Source organism: Pseudochaenichthys georgianus, chromosome 15 (assembly GCF_902827115.2).
Source record: "Pseudochaenichthys georgianus chromosome 15, fPseGeo1.2, whole genome shotgun sequence".
NCBI classification, from domain to species: Eukaryota; Metazoa; Chordata; class Actinopteri; order Perciformes; family Channichthyidae; genus Pseudochaenichthys; species Pseudochaenichthys georgianus.
In genome coordinates, this window is record NC_047517.1 from 34,592,903 (window position 1) to 34,609,742 (window position 16,840).

Below are 16,840 nucleotides of genomic sequence, written 5' to 3' on the forward strand. Positions count from 1 at the left end.
ACAGTACGTGGTATTTTATAATGTTTAAATAACCTATTTATTGTTAAATCATGCCCTAAACAAGGTGTTCAGACCAACAAACTCAAATATAGTATAACACTGCAGAAAATACTCATGATACCCTAGAATTCTGTTTACTGTAAGTACAGTAAAAGTACTTAAAGGTGGGGTAGGTAAGTTTCAGAAACCAGCTCGAGATACACTTTTTGTTATATTCCATGGAATCCTCTTAACATCCTGATAGCAATGAATATCTTAAGTGCTTTGACAAAAAATCCATTACAAAATGTCATCTGTAGAAGCCGTAATACTGTAAAAAGCACGACCAATCATCTGAGCCGGGCCGGCTAAACGGATTGGATGGCCTACCTGCCTGTCAGCCTTCCATCGGGGCACAAACTTATCTCGTGCCCTCATTGGTCATGTGCGCGTTCGTGTGTGTTGGAGGAGGAAGTGGCAGATTTTCTCCGGTTGTGTATTTTCAAATTCTAGCGATCTCGAGCCGGTTTCTCAAACTTACCTACCCCACCTTTAAGCTTATAATTAAGTACACAAATGACATCACCCATCTCTTAAGAGAGCTAAAGGTGACCTGTGCAGCAACACATTTCAATACATATATCAATACTAAGAGCCGCTAGATTGTGCTACTGTAATGGAATATGTAAGGAGAATAAGAACATACCATGTGGTCCAGCTGGAGCTTCATCTGCCTCTGTCCTTCTTTCTGACACCTCATCTTTATTCCTCACATACATTTCTTTTTCTCCACTAATGTCTTCATCTCCTCCTGGCTTCCTCCTGCTCTGACCCTCCTGGTCTCTCAGTGAACTCTCTTTTCCTTTTCCTCTTTCTGTTCGTCCTGATCACTTGCAATGTTTCCATGTTGTGATTGGACATAACAGACTCAACTTGCTGGACGCTAACAGTGTTTATTCACCAGTGCTGGCTCACACACGTTATACATGCTTACTGTGCACTTCATCACTGCTCGTGTATCTATATGCTGTGTAGACAGCAGGGGGCGCAGTTATACTGAGAGCACAATACATTCACATGGATATCACATTGCCCTTTTTTTAACAGCTTTAAACATTTGGCTGTTATACTGCATTTAATATAACAGTTATCTGGAACTAGTGCAATTCTGCTGTAACATATCTTTAAGACTTTTGCATTCACATTTTAGCTTTGAACACATCATCCACACAAAGTAGGCTACCTGTACTACGTAATGACAATACGTTGAATCTTCTTCTTCTTCTCAGATATGTCTTTTCGTTGTTGTTGACTCACTCCAGATACTCTGGCCTGCAAGAGTCTACTTGTGAAAAGCACTGGTACAAAATGCTTGTATAACTTCACACGTTAGGGCCAGCTAATAAGCAGGGCCGTCCCTCCCTACAGGCCGATCATGCAGACTGCGTGGGGCCTCATCTTGCGGAGGGGGCCTCATCTTGCGGAGGGGGCCTCATCTTGCGGAGGGGGCCTCATCTTGCGGAGGGAGCCTCATCTTGCGGAGGGGGCCTCATCTTGCGGAGGGGGCCTCATCTTGCGGAGGGAGCCTCATCTTGCGGAGGGAGCCTCATCTTGCGGAGGGTGCCTCAACTGAGCCGAAAATGTGACGTGCTTATGCGATGCAATTAGTGTGGGGCGACACGGTTTCGCCGCTGCACGGCTCCACATGAGGGAGGGGACAGACTGAGTGATGAGTAACACTGTGCTTTGTTTCAGGAGGAAAGTCAGTTATTCAATCAGGAGAGACGGTTTTGATGCAAGAACACATATTTATTGCAGGAATACACAAATGAATGTAATGGAGTTTTGGCGATTAGGCCCCGTTGTGCAGGAGTATATCATTCGGGAGGGGAGAACCGATCCGATGAAACCCCCCGGGGTCTAGAGACTGGTGGTGGTGAAGGATAGTTGGGTTGGTCTGAAGGGGAGGGGCTTAGCTTGACCCTGGATTCAGAGGGACAGGAGGTCAGAAGGCGTGGAGGAGGGTTGCATCAAGTCACCTGAAATGACAGCTGTCAGAGGAGGAGAGCAGATTTAAAAGGGTTAGCGGAGCGCTATGATAGACTTGTGAGAATAGAGCGAAGTGATTGGTTAAGCTGGGGAGTGACGCCCCCGATCACTTATTGAGAGGAGAGAGAGTAACATGGAAATAGTAAATGAATGAAGAATAAGGACGGCCTTCCTGTTTCTCGTTCGCACAAGATACTTTCTCGTTCGCACGAGAAAGTTACCGGTGCGCCAAGTAGGAAGTGGAGCGCACAGGAGACAACCATTTCATTGCAGACTGTTATGTTTGTGGGGAAATGACAATGCATACATTATTTGAGATATATTTCAAACTCGGACTTCATTTTAGGGACATTTCGGCCAGAGGTGTAGAGCCAGCGTTTCGGCCAGGGGGGCGTCTTGCCATCATTTGACGCCCTTATTCAGCTCGGGACGCCCTGAACTCGAGCCGAGGGCGGTCAAAAAATATTTCATTCCATTACATTACATTGCATTGCATTGAGCTGATGCTTTTATCCAAAGCGACATACAATTATTAATAATTCGAGAGAAGATCGATGATGTGTAAATAACCCAATTTGGGTTCTGTGAAACTGAAAAGGATATGACATTGTTTTTGTTGCTTTCGTGGCAGTTGTATATGTCTTAAATGTAATTTAGGTTAACTTTCTGTTTTATTTAGATGCTTTTATATTGAAGGAGAGTTTACGCTGTTGACACGAAGTTGTTGTTGCTATGGAAACGTGAAATGCTACATGATGTGTGTGTGTGTTCGGTGTATGTGTCCGACACCGGCATTTGTTTTCAAATGACCATGAACAGTAATTTACACACATCTGGCTAACTCCATATGTGTATTCCCAAGTGAAAGAAGTCCGTTTAATCTTAATCTCGAAGTAGAGTAGTGCTAAATGCTGTCGTAGTGCACCGGAACGAACGCCACTATCATAATATCTTCTGAAAACAAATGCCCACACATACACACACACACAAACACGCCCTGGCGACCGGACATCTTCTTCATAAAACTAATAATATGGCATAATAATCAGGCAGTTCGATGTGTCTATCCATAAGAAAGTATAGGCCTATCGTGCGAACGAGAAAGTATATCGTGCGCCTCGTTTTATTTAAATTGAGACCACGAATTACATCTTGTGCGCACAAATTAATAAAACGTGGCCTCATTTTATTTATGTTTCTCTCTATTTCCCCTTTCCTGTTGTGTGTCATTTAAGATTACTAAAGGCTAAAATCCCCAAATCTCCTCCAGAGGGAGTTCCTCTCCCTCACACTTCCCCCCTGCCTGAAATGCCTCAGATAGACTCCTTTGTTTACTTTCTTAAAATAGTGACATCACTATATAAGACTTGTGCTTCTATTGGCTAGCGCTGCAACACATTGTACATGATTGGCTAAGGGGCGGGCATCATCTCTTATCGGTTGACCAATCACACCAGAGCCGGTCAGCTAACCAATCAGAGCAGACAGGGCACTGGTTTCAGACAGAGGGTGAAAAGAGGTGCTGCAGCAGGCAGTATGGGAAAAATAAAGAGCTTTTTGAACATTAAAGCATGTAAACGTGTCAGGCTCAAAATACACATGAACATTAGCATAGCCTAACATTAAGCTAATCGTGCACCGCAAAAAAAAACATGTATTGCTCACTTGGTGGCCCGAAGTTATGTGATCACTTTATATAGGATCTGAAATACTATTAACGATATATATTGAAGTAAAGAGGTAAAGAAATGACTCTATTAAACCAGGCTTCATCCATCACATCTAATCTAATTAATATTTGTCTTTGATTAGTTTTCTCTGTATTTATTGTTTATTAATTCCATCATCCTGCAAAACAATATAATATTAAAAAGCCATGCAATAGATAGATAGATAGAGATAGATATATATACTTTATTAATCCCACATTGGGAAATTATTTTGTTACAAAACCAGTGTGCTGAACATTAAAATACAAATACTTAATATAGGTATTTATATTAGTATAGAGTATCCTGAATGGCTGCATCACGGCCTGGTATACTGCACCACCCTCAATCGTAAGGCTTTACAGAGGGTCGTGAAAACACAGAACATCACCAGGACGGAGCTGCCATCATGGAGGACCTTTACTCCCAGCGGCTCAGGAAGAAATCCCTCAGGATTATAAAAGACCCCCATCACCCCAGCCACAAACTGTTCAATCTGCTGCTGTCTGGCAGGCGCTACCGCAGCATCCTGACAAGAACAAACAGATTCAGTGACAGCTTCATCCCGCAGGCAATAAGACTGTTAAACAACTGAACTGCTGAAACAATTTCACAACATTCATCACTTAGTAATTATTTATCTATTATCTAATATATCATTCCAATAACTTGTATATAGACTCGTATTGCACTATTCCACTTTTTTCTCACTTTTTTAAGAACTATTTTTATTTTGTATTACTTTTAATATAATATACTTTAATATTGCTTTAATATTGTCTGTTTATCTGTATTGTGTTGCATTGTTGGAGAAGCTGTGACCTAAGATTTTCAACGACATAATTACTCTGTAGCTATGTTAGTTTGACAATAAAGAACCTTGAACCTTGAACCTTGAAGTAAAAAAAGTAGTTAACAATTACAAATTATTAAAAAATAGTATAAACAATAGGGTCATAAAGGTTCTTTATCACAAATCCTTTTGGATTACCATTTAAAAATAGTGGATTTTAACTTGTAATTGTTATTGTAGGCCTATTATTATTTATATTAGTAGCCTACCACATGCTTTACTATAATCCCCTCCCCAGTGTCAATTAATTTAGGCCTTATCGACAACTTTAATTGTCAGAATTTCAGCACTGCTAAATAGATTTAACTTCAAGTGATCCGAACTAACACCGTAATTAAGAATTAGAAAGGGAGTTAATGGCAAGAGAGAGAGGGGAGGGAGAGAGATAGAGAAAGAGGGATAGAAAGAGCGAGAGAGAGAGGGGTGGGATTACGCTCGTGCTGCAGGTTACACGGGATTACGGCTCGCGGAGTATTTCCCTGAGTTGCTCGCTCTGGTATGGAAATCTCTGCACGGCATTTCTCTGTTGAACTGATTTAACACATTTGATTCTGGGGATAAACAAGCTGTATAGAAACATGGCCGACATCCCTCAACTCGTCAAAATTGGGATTAATATGAAGATGCTCCCTAACAACACGGCGGTGCACTTCAAATCCGACGGTGCCCGGTTCGGACAGACCCGGACCATCAAACTGCTAACCGGATCCAAATACAAGATCGAAGTGGTCGTTAAACCAGGAGCGGTCCAGGCCACGTAGGTAGCGCTCATATTCTGTTTCATGCGTGGATCATCATGACATGGGCATGGACCAAAATGCCATGTTACATCTATTCATTTAAGGGAACAAACATCATGGTATTTTTACTTTACAAATCTCTTCTGAGAAAAAGCCACGGTGATTATTCAAGGCACATAGGAGTGCCAAAGAAACGTTTACAGTCAATTAGGAGATTGCAGTTTTCCCACGAACCTTCCAAAAATAGAGAATGTTGTTGCATGTTGCAGCCACCTATTGTCCCCTTAATATTATAGCGTGGAGTGGAATTAAATGACGGTAAACCTAAACTGGTATTTTAAAAACGTTTGAGCTTCTTACCATTTATTTGTTTTTGTCATGTCATTTCCTTTACAAAGGAAAGCATATGTCTGCTTCATTTCCTGACAATTAACACTTAAAGTATTCTGCTTGATAACACAGAGTCTATTTTACACGATAGGCTATTAGTTAATGGTAATTTCGAGAAAAACTTAAAATGAGGATTTCCTTCCATGGAATCTCAGTGATGACTTTAACAGAAAGCATGTGTGGAGTTAAAGGCACCATTCAAGGACATTGGGATATATAGCCCTTACCTCTCTATATAAAGTGTAAGAAAGAGGTTTTCGTGCTTTTTAAGCTACATAAAAAAAACACAAAACCCCTCAAAACACTTATACATTTTGTTCTGTACGTATCACAGTAAAATATATTTGCGATATATTGTCTGACTAAAAGCCATGCACTTGAACGCTCAACAAGTCATTTTTCCATGTGTAGCGATCGAAAGTAGAATTTTACACGGTGCACATGAAGGATCGGCTGCACATAAAATCCACACAGATTAGGATTCCGTGGTTTTGATTGTGTATAATTATTATTATTAACATGCTGTGAAACTGCTTGAACACTACGGTGTAAAAATAGGTCACATGTGCAATGATGCAAGGATATTTGGAGCATGCTCATAAAACACAGCTGCAGACATAGCTCACTAAAAGGATTTCTCACAATGAAATCTGGAACAAAATTGCATCAGTAAGTAGCTATGAAGCTTGAAGTATTTATCAGTTAGTGCTTTTAAAATTGCATGTGTAATTTCTTAATACATCCAATCAATGACATTATTTTGAATACATCTAGTCTTTGTTTTATTAAAATTAGAATCCGGTGTTATAACCAGGTTTTCACATACAAGACATTTGCTTGGGTGAAAACCAACAAATTAATGTTTACAAGAAATATAAATACACACAAATAGAAAAGTACAAAAAGAACATAACAAGTTACTCTGAGAATAAATATATGCAGTATTTTTGAATGTATTAACATTGACTCACTTGTTTTGAGGATCCATCTTCTGTGCACATGGACCTTTAATTTAAAGATTAGTCTGATGTGTTGTGTACCTGCAGCTCGATGAGTATCGGTGCGGTGACCTTCCCTCTGGAGCAACAGTCTAAAGACCCCCAGTCCGTCGTCTATAGCGGCCAGTACGACACAGAAGGGGTGACACATACTAAGAGTGGAGAGAGGCAACCAGTTCAGATAAACATACAGGTATGGATATACTGTGCACAGTGCACCAAACTACTAGGGATGCACCTAAACCTTTATTCGGGTCGATACTCACTCAAATAGCTGGATTGGTTTTGGCGACAATGAGATTTACCTATTAATTTCAATCTCATGTTTGTATATTGCATATAATATACAGTACACTGAAATGTACTTCCTGGTAAAGGCTTAACCAATGTGTTCCTGCATTGAAAAGGATAACACTAGTAGTACACATATATAGAAGTAATTCCGTTTTTTTTTACCAAGTTGCTGGTGTACAATTCAATATTCTAATAATTAACTATACAAATACGGATAGATTTACTGGAATGAAACACTGGTGTTGGATCAGTACCCAGTACAAACCAATGCTGTATGGGGACATTTCGAGATCCGCTCGTCTTTTAGAGATGTGCATACTAAAAATAAAACAAATATGTTCTTGTTTTTAGTGTTCAAGTCTCCTCAGCTAGCAGCAATTAACAGATGCTTTAAGCTTCAGTGATGTTTCTTAGTAGCATAAAGACAGGATCATTCTTAGTTACAACAAATTATTGCTTGACCTTGATTAAAGTTACATGACTTTCCGGTTTGTGGTGGAGGAACAAATATAATTTTTACTGACAACATACAATCTGCGTTTCAAATGTTTGTTTGAATTTTTATTTACGAGAGATCAAATGCATCAGTGCAGCCTTTAGACAAAAGTGTGTGTGTGTGTGTGTGTGTGTGTGTGTGTGTGTGTGTGTGTGTGTGTGTGTGTGTGTGTGTGTGTGTGGTCAGTATGCCTCCTCTTCATTTCCCCTTCACATGATGATATAGTGCGAGTGTGTGTGTGTGTGTGTGTGTGTGTGTGTGTGTGTGTGTGTGTGTGTGTGTGTGTGTGTGTTTGTTTATGTGTGTGTGTGTGTTCCGATCTGTCCACTCTGTATGTCTTGTCATTAGAGCATCAAATGATGCCACTAAGATGCTGAAAACATTTTGTGCATATGTGTGTGTGTGTCTTTCCTCATCTGTGCATGTGTTTCTCCTCCAGTTCACAGAGGCGGGTCTGTTTGAAACGGTGTGGCAGGTGAAGTACTACAACTACAACAAGAGGGACCACTGCCAGTGGGGAAACAGCTTCAACCGCATCGAGTACGAATGCAAACCCAACGACACGCGCACGCTCATGTGGATCAACAAGGAGATGTTTGTCTGACGGAGGAAGAGCTTCAAATGTTTAGTGTTACTCTGCAAAAACAAAACGTTATTATCCTTAATGTCACGATGAGGTATTGTCTTACCTTAAAAGGAAATGCAACCACTCTCCCTTTGTGCCGTAAATATCAAATGTAGTCTTTCCACAGGGGTTTATGGTGGTTAATCAAATGTGGCACATTACGTGTATTACGTGTAAGAGATTCATTCCAGAATCACTTTCCAAAGAGATCCAGAAGTGTTCTCCTTTGCCACTGACTGCACATGGATTAATCAAAAAAGGGACCATAGTGTTTTGGAATGAAACCCTCTGCAGCTGTGTGTATGAGTATTCTCTTGTGGTACTATTTTGTGTACTGTATGATACAGTGTTGGATGTAGGAATGTTGTATTTGGGTGAAGTCGTGCTGCTATTTACAGTGTGTTGTTTTCTCTACCTCTTCTGAAGGACCTAGCCATAATAATGAATTGTTTATTCAAGCTAAATAATTTATTTGGAATACTCAAAACGTACAAGATAATGACATTTCAGAATATATATTTGTAGTCGTTACTTGTATTTTGGACCATTTTGTACAGTGGAATATTTAAAAGTGTTTTCATATTATTGTTTGTATATTGGTAAAAGATAACTTTTTTATTTTCTTTAAAATATTGAAATGACCTATGCAAGAAACCAGAGCAACAGACATGATGAAATGGTCCAATAGTGGTGAAAATTAAATGTCACTCTGACCTTTTTGTGAAATTGCTGTTTATAATGTTATCAGTAAAATTGAAAATATTTTGTGGAAAATGTATTTTTTTGGACTGATTCATCGTAAACCTACTGTAAACTACATCAGATTTAGATCAGGAACACTGTACACAACTCAAGAAACAAGTATTGTAAACCACTACAACAAATGAAAACTATGTAAATGTATTATATAAAACAAAAACACTGCAGAAAGATGCAACTTGACAGGAAGGGAAAAGTCCAATAAAGCATGTTGATAAAAAGGTCAATCACGGCAGTTAGACGTTAATCGCACTGACAAAACAATTATTATGACATGTTCTGAATACTCAAAACAACAAAATGAGCAGTTTAGCTAACAGAAATTCCATTGTTGAGCTCTACTAGAATAGATTTACATTGTGCAATGCTCCAAAATCACATTGGTTTCTCATACCGCATCTCTGTATAATATGTTTATTCACTCTCTGTCCTACACGCCTTGTTGGAGCTCCTGCCCCCCCTGCCTGCTTTAAGAGAGAAACACACTCAAAGGTGCAGGACTATGTTTTCCTTTCCTTCATTATCTTTGTGAGTTTTCATGTTTTGAGAGATTTTTTTGTTCTTGCCAGCCTAAAGGGGACACCCCCAACTGCAAGGGACGAAAAAAAGGTCATGTGATCGAATGACTTCAAATAAATCATGCCTGCTCAAACTGCTGTCTAACTCAGAGGTTCATACAGGCACACCATATTCTGATCTCTGTGACACATGGGTTCAAATCTCCATCTTGGTAGGACATTTTGGGCTGTAGCCTATATTAAAAAAAAAAAATCTGTCTGGCTATAAAACATAATTTAAAGAAATACTCAAATTAAGTACCTCGAAATTGTACATTAGTACAGCACTATCCTAAATGTACTTAGTAGTAACTCTCCACCACTGCACACACAGTGCAGAATGGCCTAAGCAAGGTGTCGGGTATTCCTGCAGTACAGCCATAGCTCCAGTGGAGAGAGCCCAAGCACAAGCAGCCGTAGTGAACCTGTAGTTCCCGGATGTACAGTAGCCTCCAGCAGCACCTCCCCCTCCTCTCTCCTCCTCTCCGCCACCGCCTGCTTGTCAAGCCGAGCCTCCTCCTCCGTCCCCTCCCAGCAGGTCTGCCTCCCTTTGCTACAGCACAGAAAGCCTTGGTGAAGGAGCCTGAAGCTGGGTTTTAAAGCCAGGACGAGAGACCTCAGAGAGCACCACAACCATATATTTTGTAGTACTTCTCGCCACATCTCGGCGACCTACCAACTCCCCCTGTTGGACCTCTTTTCCGCCTGGATTTCATCATCCGACCTGCAAGATGGTAAGCACTTAATTTCCACCCCTCCGACGACTTGTAAACACACCAGTTTGCAGGCCTGTGTCGATAAATGTGGCTTTTTGACAGGTTGTTGTTGTTTTTGTACGTAAAGTTAAAACACGTAGAGTTCTCTTGAGAAGGAAACGCTTTCCTCGCCCACTTTGTGCAACACCCCGGGGCTGACAGTAGCCTAAAGCTTGTGGCCCATATACAGTATGTCTTATCTCCTCTCAGTATAGCCTTCACTCTTATAAGCAACACGGGCCTGTGCAAATTAGTTTTCGTGGCAAAAAATACACTCGTAAATGGCCTTTGCTTGGCGACTAATTGTGGCACAGTTTGCACCGCAGACAGGAAAATGTCACTTAAGTTTTGCTTTGCTTTCGCACTCACACATGAAAAGTGAATGCATGTCTGTTTTTTATCTCAATGAGTTTTCGGGGAAGCATGGCGCTGTGTTGATAGTTGCAACAGTGTTACATGTGAGCTTTAATAAATCGACTGAGGTTACACTTGTATGTATTTACAGCGGTTCTACTGGCATATCAGGCCACAGTGCTTTCAGAACCAGAATCTGTAGTAGCTTTACACAAACGAGTAATGTACTTTAGTGTAAATGGTGCATACAAAGACACAGAAAGAAGAATACGTTTTAGTCTATTTTAAAGACAACACATTTAAAAATAAAGACGGTATTTACACAAATATAAATATGATATAAACTATGACAAATACTATATTCAAAGTGGAGAGCTGTGTTATGTTCCTTTTTAATTGGTCAGGGGCCTATACAATGTATACCATATAAACTACATGATATGATGTTGTGTTGCCTAGTAACCGTAAGGCATCCATGTAGTGACCAATAGGAGTGTGTTTGACCAGGGCTTGATCCATATTTAATTTAGGTCTACTTAGGATTACATTTGACTTGTTGTCAGTGTTTATTTGCAAGGAGGTGTCCAGGAATTGTGGGTTATTTGTACACGATTTAAACCACCTTTGTACCTGCTTTCACTTTCCCTCCAATTCCTCCTTCCAAACATGATCACACACATGGATCCATCCATTTTCTGATCAGTTATTGATGTTCTTATAGCACAACATTGGCAGCAGCAGGCTTTTGTTCACTGATACACATTGTCCTGGGTGGACAGGAAAAAAAAAAGCTTCATTTAATTTCTTATTCCACTGTATTTGCTTTATTATATATTAAGAAGCCTTTATTTGTTTGGGGTTTTCTGGATCTGGGTCGCTCTGACCTTTTGTTGACTGTTAGATTTAGATGTCTATAAATATTGACTTGAGCAAATAAGCTGTCATTAAGTTTAACAACTTGAGCTGGGCGAATAAATCAAAAATGTAAGATGTATATTGGACCAACCTACTACTTGCAAAATATAAACAAAGGAATTGATGTTCATTATACAAGACTGCCGGTAAAAATGCAATGAGGAACAGTGTAAGTACAAAACATACAAATAATAGGGTTATTTAAAGAGAGAAACTAAAGAAAATGAACACATGAAGGCCAAAGAGCAGCATGTTCTGTTCTTGACAGCAATGAACGAGCCGTACCAGTGGCTTCTTTTCTGTCCTATACTAAATGAATTACCCGGAGATAGGTGAGCTTAAAATGATCAGGACACCTTGTTACATTTACCCTGCAGCACTCTTAACTCTGTGCCAGAGGGCAGAGACTCAGGGCAGGCATGTTGTACAGATAGTAACTTACGTCCAGTTGAAGTGTATTCTTCTCTGCTGAAAGGGGGGGTTGGGGGCAGGGACTCTCAGTCTCTTAAGCATGTAGTGGAATGATCTGATGCTAAGGAGACCATATGCTGCAGAGCAATCACGCGCCACCCACATAAAGATCGAGCCGGAGCTAATGTAAAAGAGATAAAAGCCACAGCGCACCACCAGCACAAGTGATGATCAACACGACGTGATCCACAGTGCACTCCCCAGCAGCCCACTCAATCTGGATGTATTCTCCTCATTTGTTATGGCATTGCTGGAGTGCTATGCTTGCACTGTGTCCAGCAGTCACCAGCACAGGACACACCATTGTCATTTGGAAATCTATTTTTCTGGTGTTTTTAGCATCTTTGACAAGTTAAAATATTCATTTTTAATGTTAAAAGTACATTAGAGACTGTTTGGATGTGCTCAAAGGTAAAAACAAAATGGAAGTATACACATGCAACACATACGCCACATTATGCCACTGACATAATGTAGGATGGGGGGAAGTTACATACACCTATAGGGTTGAGCAATAGGTTAAATACATCACCTGTTTGCGAGAAGCAGCATCTTTGACTAATTGGTTTTATATGGCTGATTTAAATATCAAAATCACTTTCTATGTCTGCCTTATCCGCATTTAAGACCTCAAATGTGCTGGCTAAATAATCTCTTCCATAAGTCAGGTTATGGTCATTTATGTCTTAGTTGACCAAGATGTCGATTAGTAGTTGTTTTAGTATTGTATCCATATTTCCAAGAACCTAATAACACATTATTATTAGATTTAAAGAGATTATTTTGTATAAAGTCTGCATGGATTACAGATCTGTTGATTAAACCAGATGTTCAATTACTCAACAAAATCATATATTGGTCAATTTAAAAATCTCTATATTTGAGACCCGACATGTTGCACACTTTCAGTGGAAGAATTGGAACCAACAACACAGGGCTTTGCAGACAGCTTTGCTTGCAGTGTCTTGCCCAGCATGAAGCAACAACTCCAGGCCAGACTTTAATGCCTACTATCAGACATTAACCACTTCCTATAGAGTAAAGAGAGATTTGTATATAAAAGTACAAGTAAAAAACAGTTGAAAATAGGGTTTTTATTGTCATTATACTGATGCATCTAGTGATGTGAGAAACATGATTTTTAATATCATTGTGTCCCTAATTTGACACCTCTGCTGGAATAGACAAGCGTTGATGTTGAGCTGTTATTGAAGCTGCTGTTTCAACACATTCATCTGCAGCTGTGACGTTTTGCATGAATCCAAATAACAATAGTGTTGGTTTCTGTTGAAATATAAGTACAGACAAAACAAGGAGATATACAGTTGTCCAAGTTCTCCAACCAGTAAAAAATAACTGAAGGAATGTGTCTCTTTGCTCCTTAAGTCACTGGATTGTGGCCCTGCACCATTAATATTAAGAAAAACACTTTTCCTCATGTTTTCAGCATTTAGGAAATACTTGGCTTTATCACCACGAGGTAAATGCATAAGACGATTTAGGCATTGTTAGTTTACATAGCATGAGGCATTCAAAACCCTTTATAAGTAAGCCTAAGTCAGGGATAGAAATGGCTGGCAGGATTAGCCCTAGTCGAGGTACTTCAGGCAGCTAAGATGTTGGTAATTATTTTCATATTTGCACTTGACTTCTAAATCTGGCACAGATCCTTCACTCACATGTCTGACAGCTCAAAATGTCCATAAATGATCTGAAGTGAACAGCTACTGATTTGAAACATTGGCCTCACATTGACATCTCACCTTCTTGTATTATTCACAAAGGAAAAACACACACATACAGTAGAAGGGAAGACAAAGAAAACACACCTCCACATGCAATATTTCAAAACAAGAAATGCAGGTGAGCGGTGATGCCTTAGGAACAAAGGAGAGTCAAATCTATATGTGTGAAAGACGACAGATGACTGTAGGCTTGTAGTAGCTCATCCAAATTCTTCCACACACCGCCCATGGCTTCTCAGTTGTGTCATACAGTGGTTATCTGCGATCTTTCGTCAGCTGGTTATTGGCCTGGCCTGGATTGCCGTACAAAGTTAGGGTGAGAAATGGAGGCTCTATTTAAAGACCAATCTGAAAGCTCAGCTATGCATGTGAATGTGACTCTGGAGGGTTGAGAATGTTTATCATGCGATAAGCTTGACACTTGCAGACACGTCTGTGTGACTGAGACTCTGGTGATCCTTGAACAAATCATGCAAGCAAGCAAAGTAGGAAGAAAAGGCACAAGCAACACACTTTTCAGTTCAAAAATAATGTGTCAATAACATGCTAACTTAACATGCCAAGCTAGACACACGTTTTGAATACATCCCCCACATTCAGTCATATTTGCTTATCGGCAGGGTCCTAGAAGACAACATCAATTTGAATGTTTTCATCCCTTTAACAGACCATTATATAACCTATTCAATTCACAATGACATAAAACAAAAAGAGAAAAGGCAGCGACCTTCAGATTTAAGAAGCTGGAAACAGGAAATTATGCAAACCGAATTCCTAAGGAAAGATACTGACCGTGTGTGTCTTGTATGTGTAGCTCAGGCTCAGCCAGTACTGGTACAGACTTTCTGAGATGTCCTGTAGTTATTGCTGAGATCTGTTATAATAATGAACTCAATGTAGGGCTGGGCGATTTGGCCTAAAAATAAAATCTCGATTTTTTTTCTAACTAATGGACAATTTTCGATTTAAACCTCGATTTTTTCTGTTTTTTTCTAAACAAACCAGACCAAGGCAACATTTCAATACATATTTTCTTTAATAACACAATAAAAATAAATGAGATTACCAAGTAGTCTAGGCCTATGTGAACAAATCAGTTGTTCAAGAATAAAAAAAATAAAATAAAAACAGCACCACGGCACTTGCCTGTCATTAATGTGCAAAGATTTTTTTTAAATCAAACTGAAAAAACTTGTAAAATGAAATACAACAAATAATAAATAATGATAATGAAATGAATAATAAAAAAATACCCTCAAACAAAATAACATCCCATTAACTTTCTAGGAAGTTGTCTTTCTACAGACCTTACACAGAACAGTTGTTTGTTCTAGATGTATGACCGCTTGTACCCGAACCACTTCCATACAACTGAAGTAGCACCTTTTTTAGGAATGAGTTCTTCATCTGTGTTCGTGGACATTTTTATGGTACGTCTGTCGGTGAAGCGGTGAATGTGATTGTAGTAGGCTATGTGACTACCCGATCTGCAGCTCTGCACATGCGCACAGTGTTATAAATTAAAATCAATGTTTTTGATGCCATAAAGTACCTTAAAGTACCTTAAACATACCGTCAGTTTAAATGCTGTTTTATACTGAAAAACCAGAAGTTCTCGTGCGCAGTTGTTAAGCTTTTATTCTGAAAATCCTTCATCTCCGGTTAGCATTTAGCATGTGGCTAATATACCATTTACTATAGAGGTGAATTTAGTAGCGATATGACACGGAGTGTTGCACACCGAAACCTACTGATTCCAACACTACAACTACTGTATAGACGTCGAGATATTATTATTGCTGAATATTAAATGAAGGTACAGTTTATTTGAATACGTTTGTTTACAGACGTGGGTAGCATGAGACAACATCCGGAACTACCAGAAATGAAACCAGCCGTGAAGTTTTTCCTGTCTTGAGTATTGATTACAGTGTTCAACACCATATTAAATGAAAAGTCATGAAAGAGATAAGGAGGAGAAAAGGCGTGTTTAGTTATATATGTAATGTACAATGTCTGAGTCCTCTGTTATGCTCAACAACGAACACAGCATAACAACAGCAGAGCTGCAGATCGGGTAGTCGCAGGCAATGTGGCTGAGTTTTGTGCGCGTTCTGGAAAGTGAGAGAGTAAGCTACTACGGAGTCCCTTAAAGCAAAACAAATCTGCGGAGTATAGAAATGTTTTAAAATCGCGATTTTTCGGTTCAGCCATTTCACAAACCGTAGGAAAGTAAACATGCAAATTAATCGTGAAAACCGAAAGAATCGCCCAGCCCTAACTCAATGGCATTTGATCACACCTTTCTGCCGCAGTGATTCCAGTCCTATGTTGGATACTGAATGAGGCGTTTTGTCTGAAGTGGCCCACAATGTGTCACCTATTTAAGGTTAGAGTTGTTGTGAGGGATGTTCACAGGACAGCAGCATCGCAAACCGAAAGCCTCTGTAGTGTTTGTTCAGCAAACCTCTGTCGAACACACAGATTTAGTTTAAAGCTCACAGACTTGACAGAGACACATTTCTAACAAACTTGGGTCATAGAACAAAACATATCAGTTCACACTCCGCTCGTATGCAGGTTTTTAAATGATACGGAGACGTTTAGTGTTTCTGTCATTTCATCCATTATGCACATTGTGTCAGTCAACACCGATGGGATTCAGGAAATGATGCTACCACTGCTTAGCATGTTCTACGTTATGCTAATTGTAATAATACACGATTATACATTTTTATAGGATCTTTGCAAGTCATTGCTTGATTCCAGCAAGCTCTAGGATGCACTGACGGCAATCAGAGGGCTGCACAGTGTCTAAATATCTACCGTACTTTTCGGACTATAAAGCCCACCGCATATAAGCCGCAGCAGCTAAATTGTCCTTCTGTCTTGCTCTCGCTCTGTCTCCCGGTTCCACTTTTACTTTGGCGCGCTACCTGTCTCACTCTTTTCCGGCCTCCAGCTTTTCCTGCTGGAGCCCGCCGCTTAAAGGTGGCGGGCGCGGACCGGTCCTAGAGCCCATAGAGTTAAAGGTGGTTCATTTTACCTGTAAAATCCATAGATTTAGGAGGTTCCCTAGTGGCCGTTAGCTGTACAAAAAAATGGGGAAAAAAGTCGCGGCTTATAGTCCGAAAAGTACGGTATATTATGC

At 39.8% G+C, this 16,840-nt stretch overlaps 2 protein-coding genes across 2 annotated transcripts in view; both read left to right on the forward strand.

The window, feature by feature from the left end:
* The first annotated feature begins 5,168 nt into the window (after positions 1 to 5,168).
* On the forward strand, positions 5,169 to 8,646 carry cnrip1b (cannabinoid receptor interacting protein 1b). Its single transcript, XM_034101427.1, has 3 exons — positions 5,169 to 5,347; positions 6,767 to 6,911; positions 7,948 to 8,646. Exons 1-3 carry the CDS (start codon positions 5,169 to 5,171, stop codon positions 8,110 to 8,112), a joined length of 489 nt encoding a protein of 162 aa, XP_033957318.1. The 3' UTR covers positions 8,113 to 8,646.
* A 1,321-nt stretch (positions 8,647 to 9,967) lies between these two features.
* The window catches only part of LOC117460169 (calcineurin subunit B type 1-like), a 37,437-nt gene continuing 30,564 nt past the window's right edge, over positions 9,968 to 16,840 (forward strand). Inside the window, exon 1 of the mRNA XM_034101443.2 lies at positions 9,968 to 10,183. Coding sequence (XP_033957334.1) covers positions 10,181 to 10,183 — 3 coding nt within the window. The 5' untranslated portion in view covers positions 9,968 to 10,180. The remainder of the gene's footprint in view (positions 10,184 to 16,840) is intronic.

Excerpts from the sequence above, each read along its gene's own strand:
- cnrip1b (XM_034101427.1), top strand. The coding sequence starts at position 5,169 with ATGGCCGACATCCCTCAACTCGTCAAAATTGGGATTAATATGAAGATG. Across the intron at positions 5,348-6,766 it reads CCAGGAGCGGTCCAGGCCAC|CTCGATGAGTATCGGTGCGG; the intron begins GTAGGTAGCGCT and ends GTGTACCTGCAG. Across the intron at positions 6,912-7,947 it reads CAGTTCAGATAAACATACAG|TTCACAGAGGCGGGTCTGTT; the intron begins GTATGGATATAC and ends TTTCTCCTCCAG.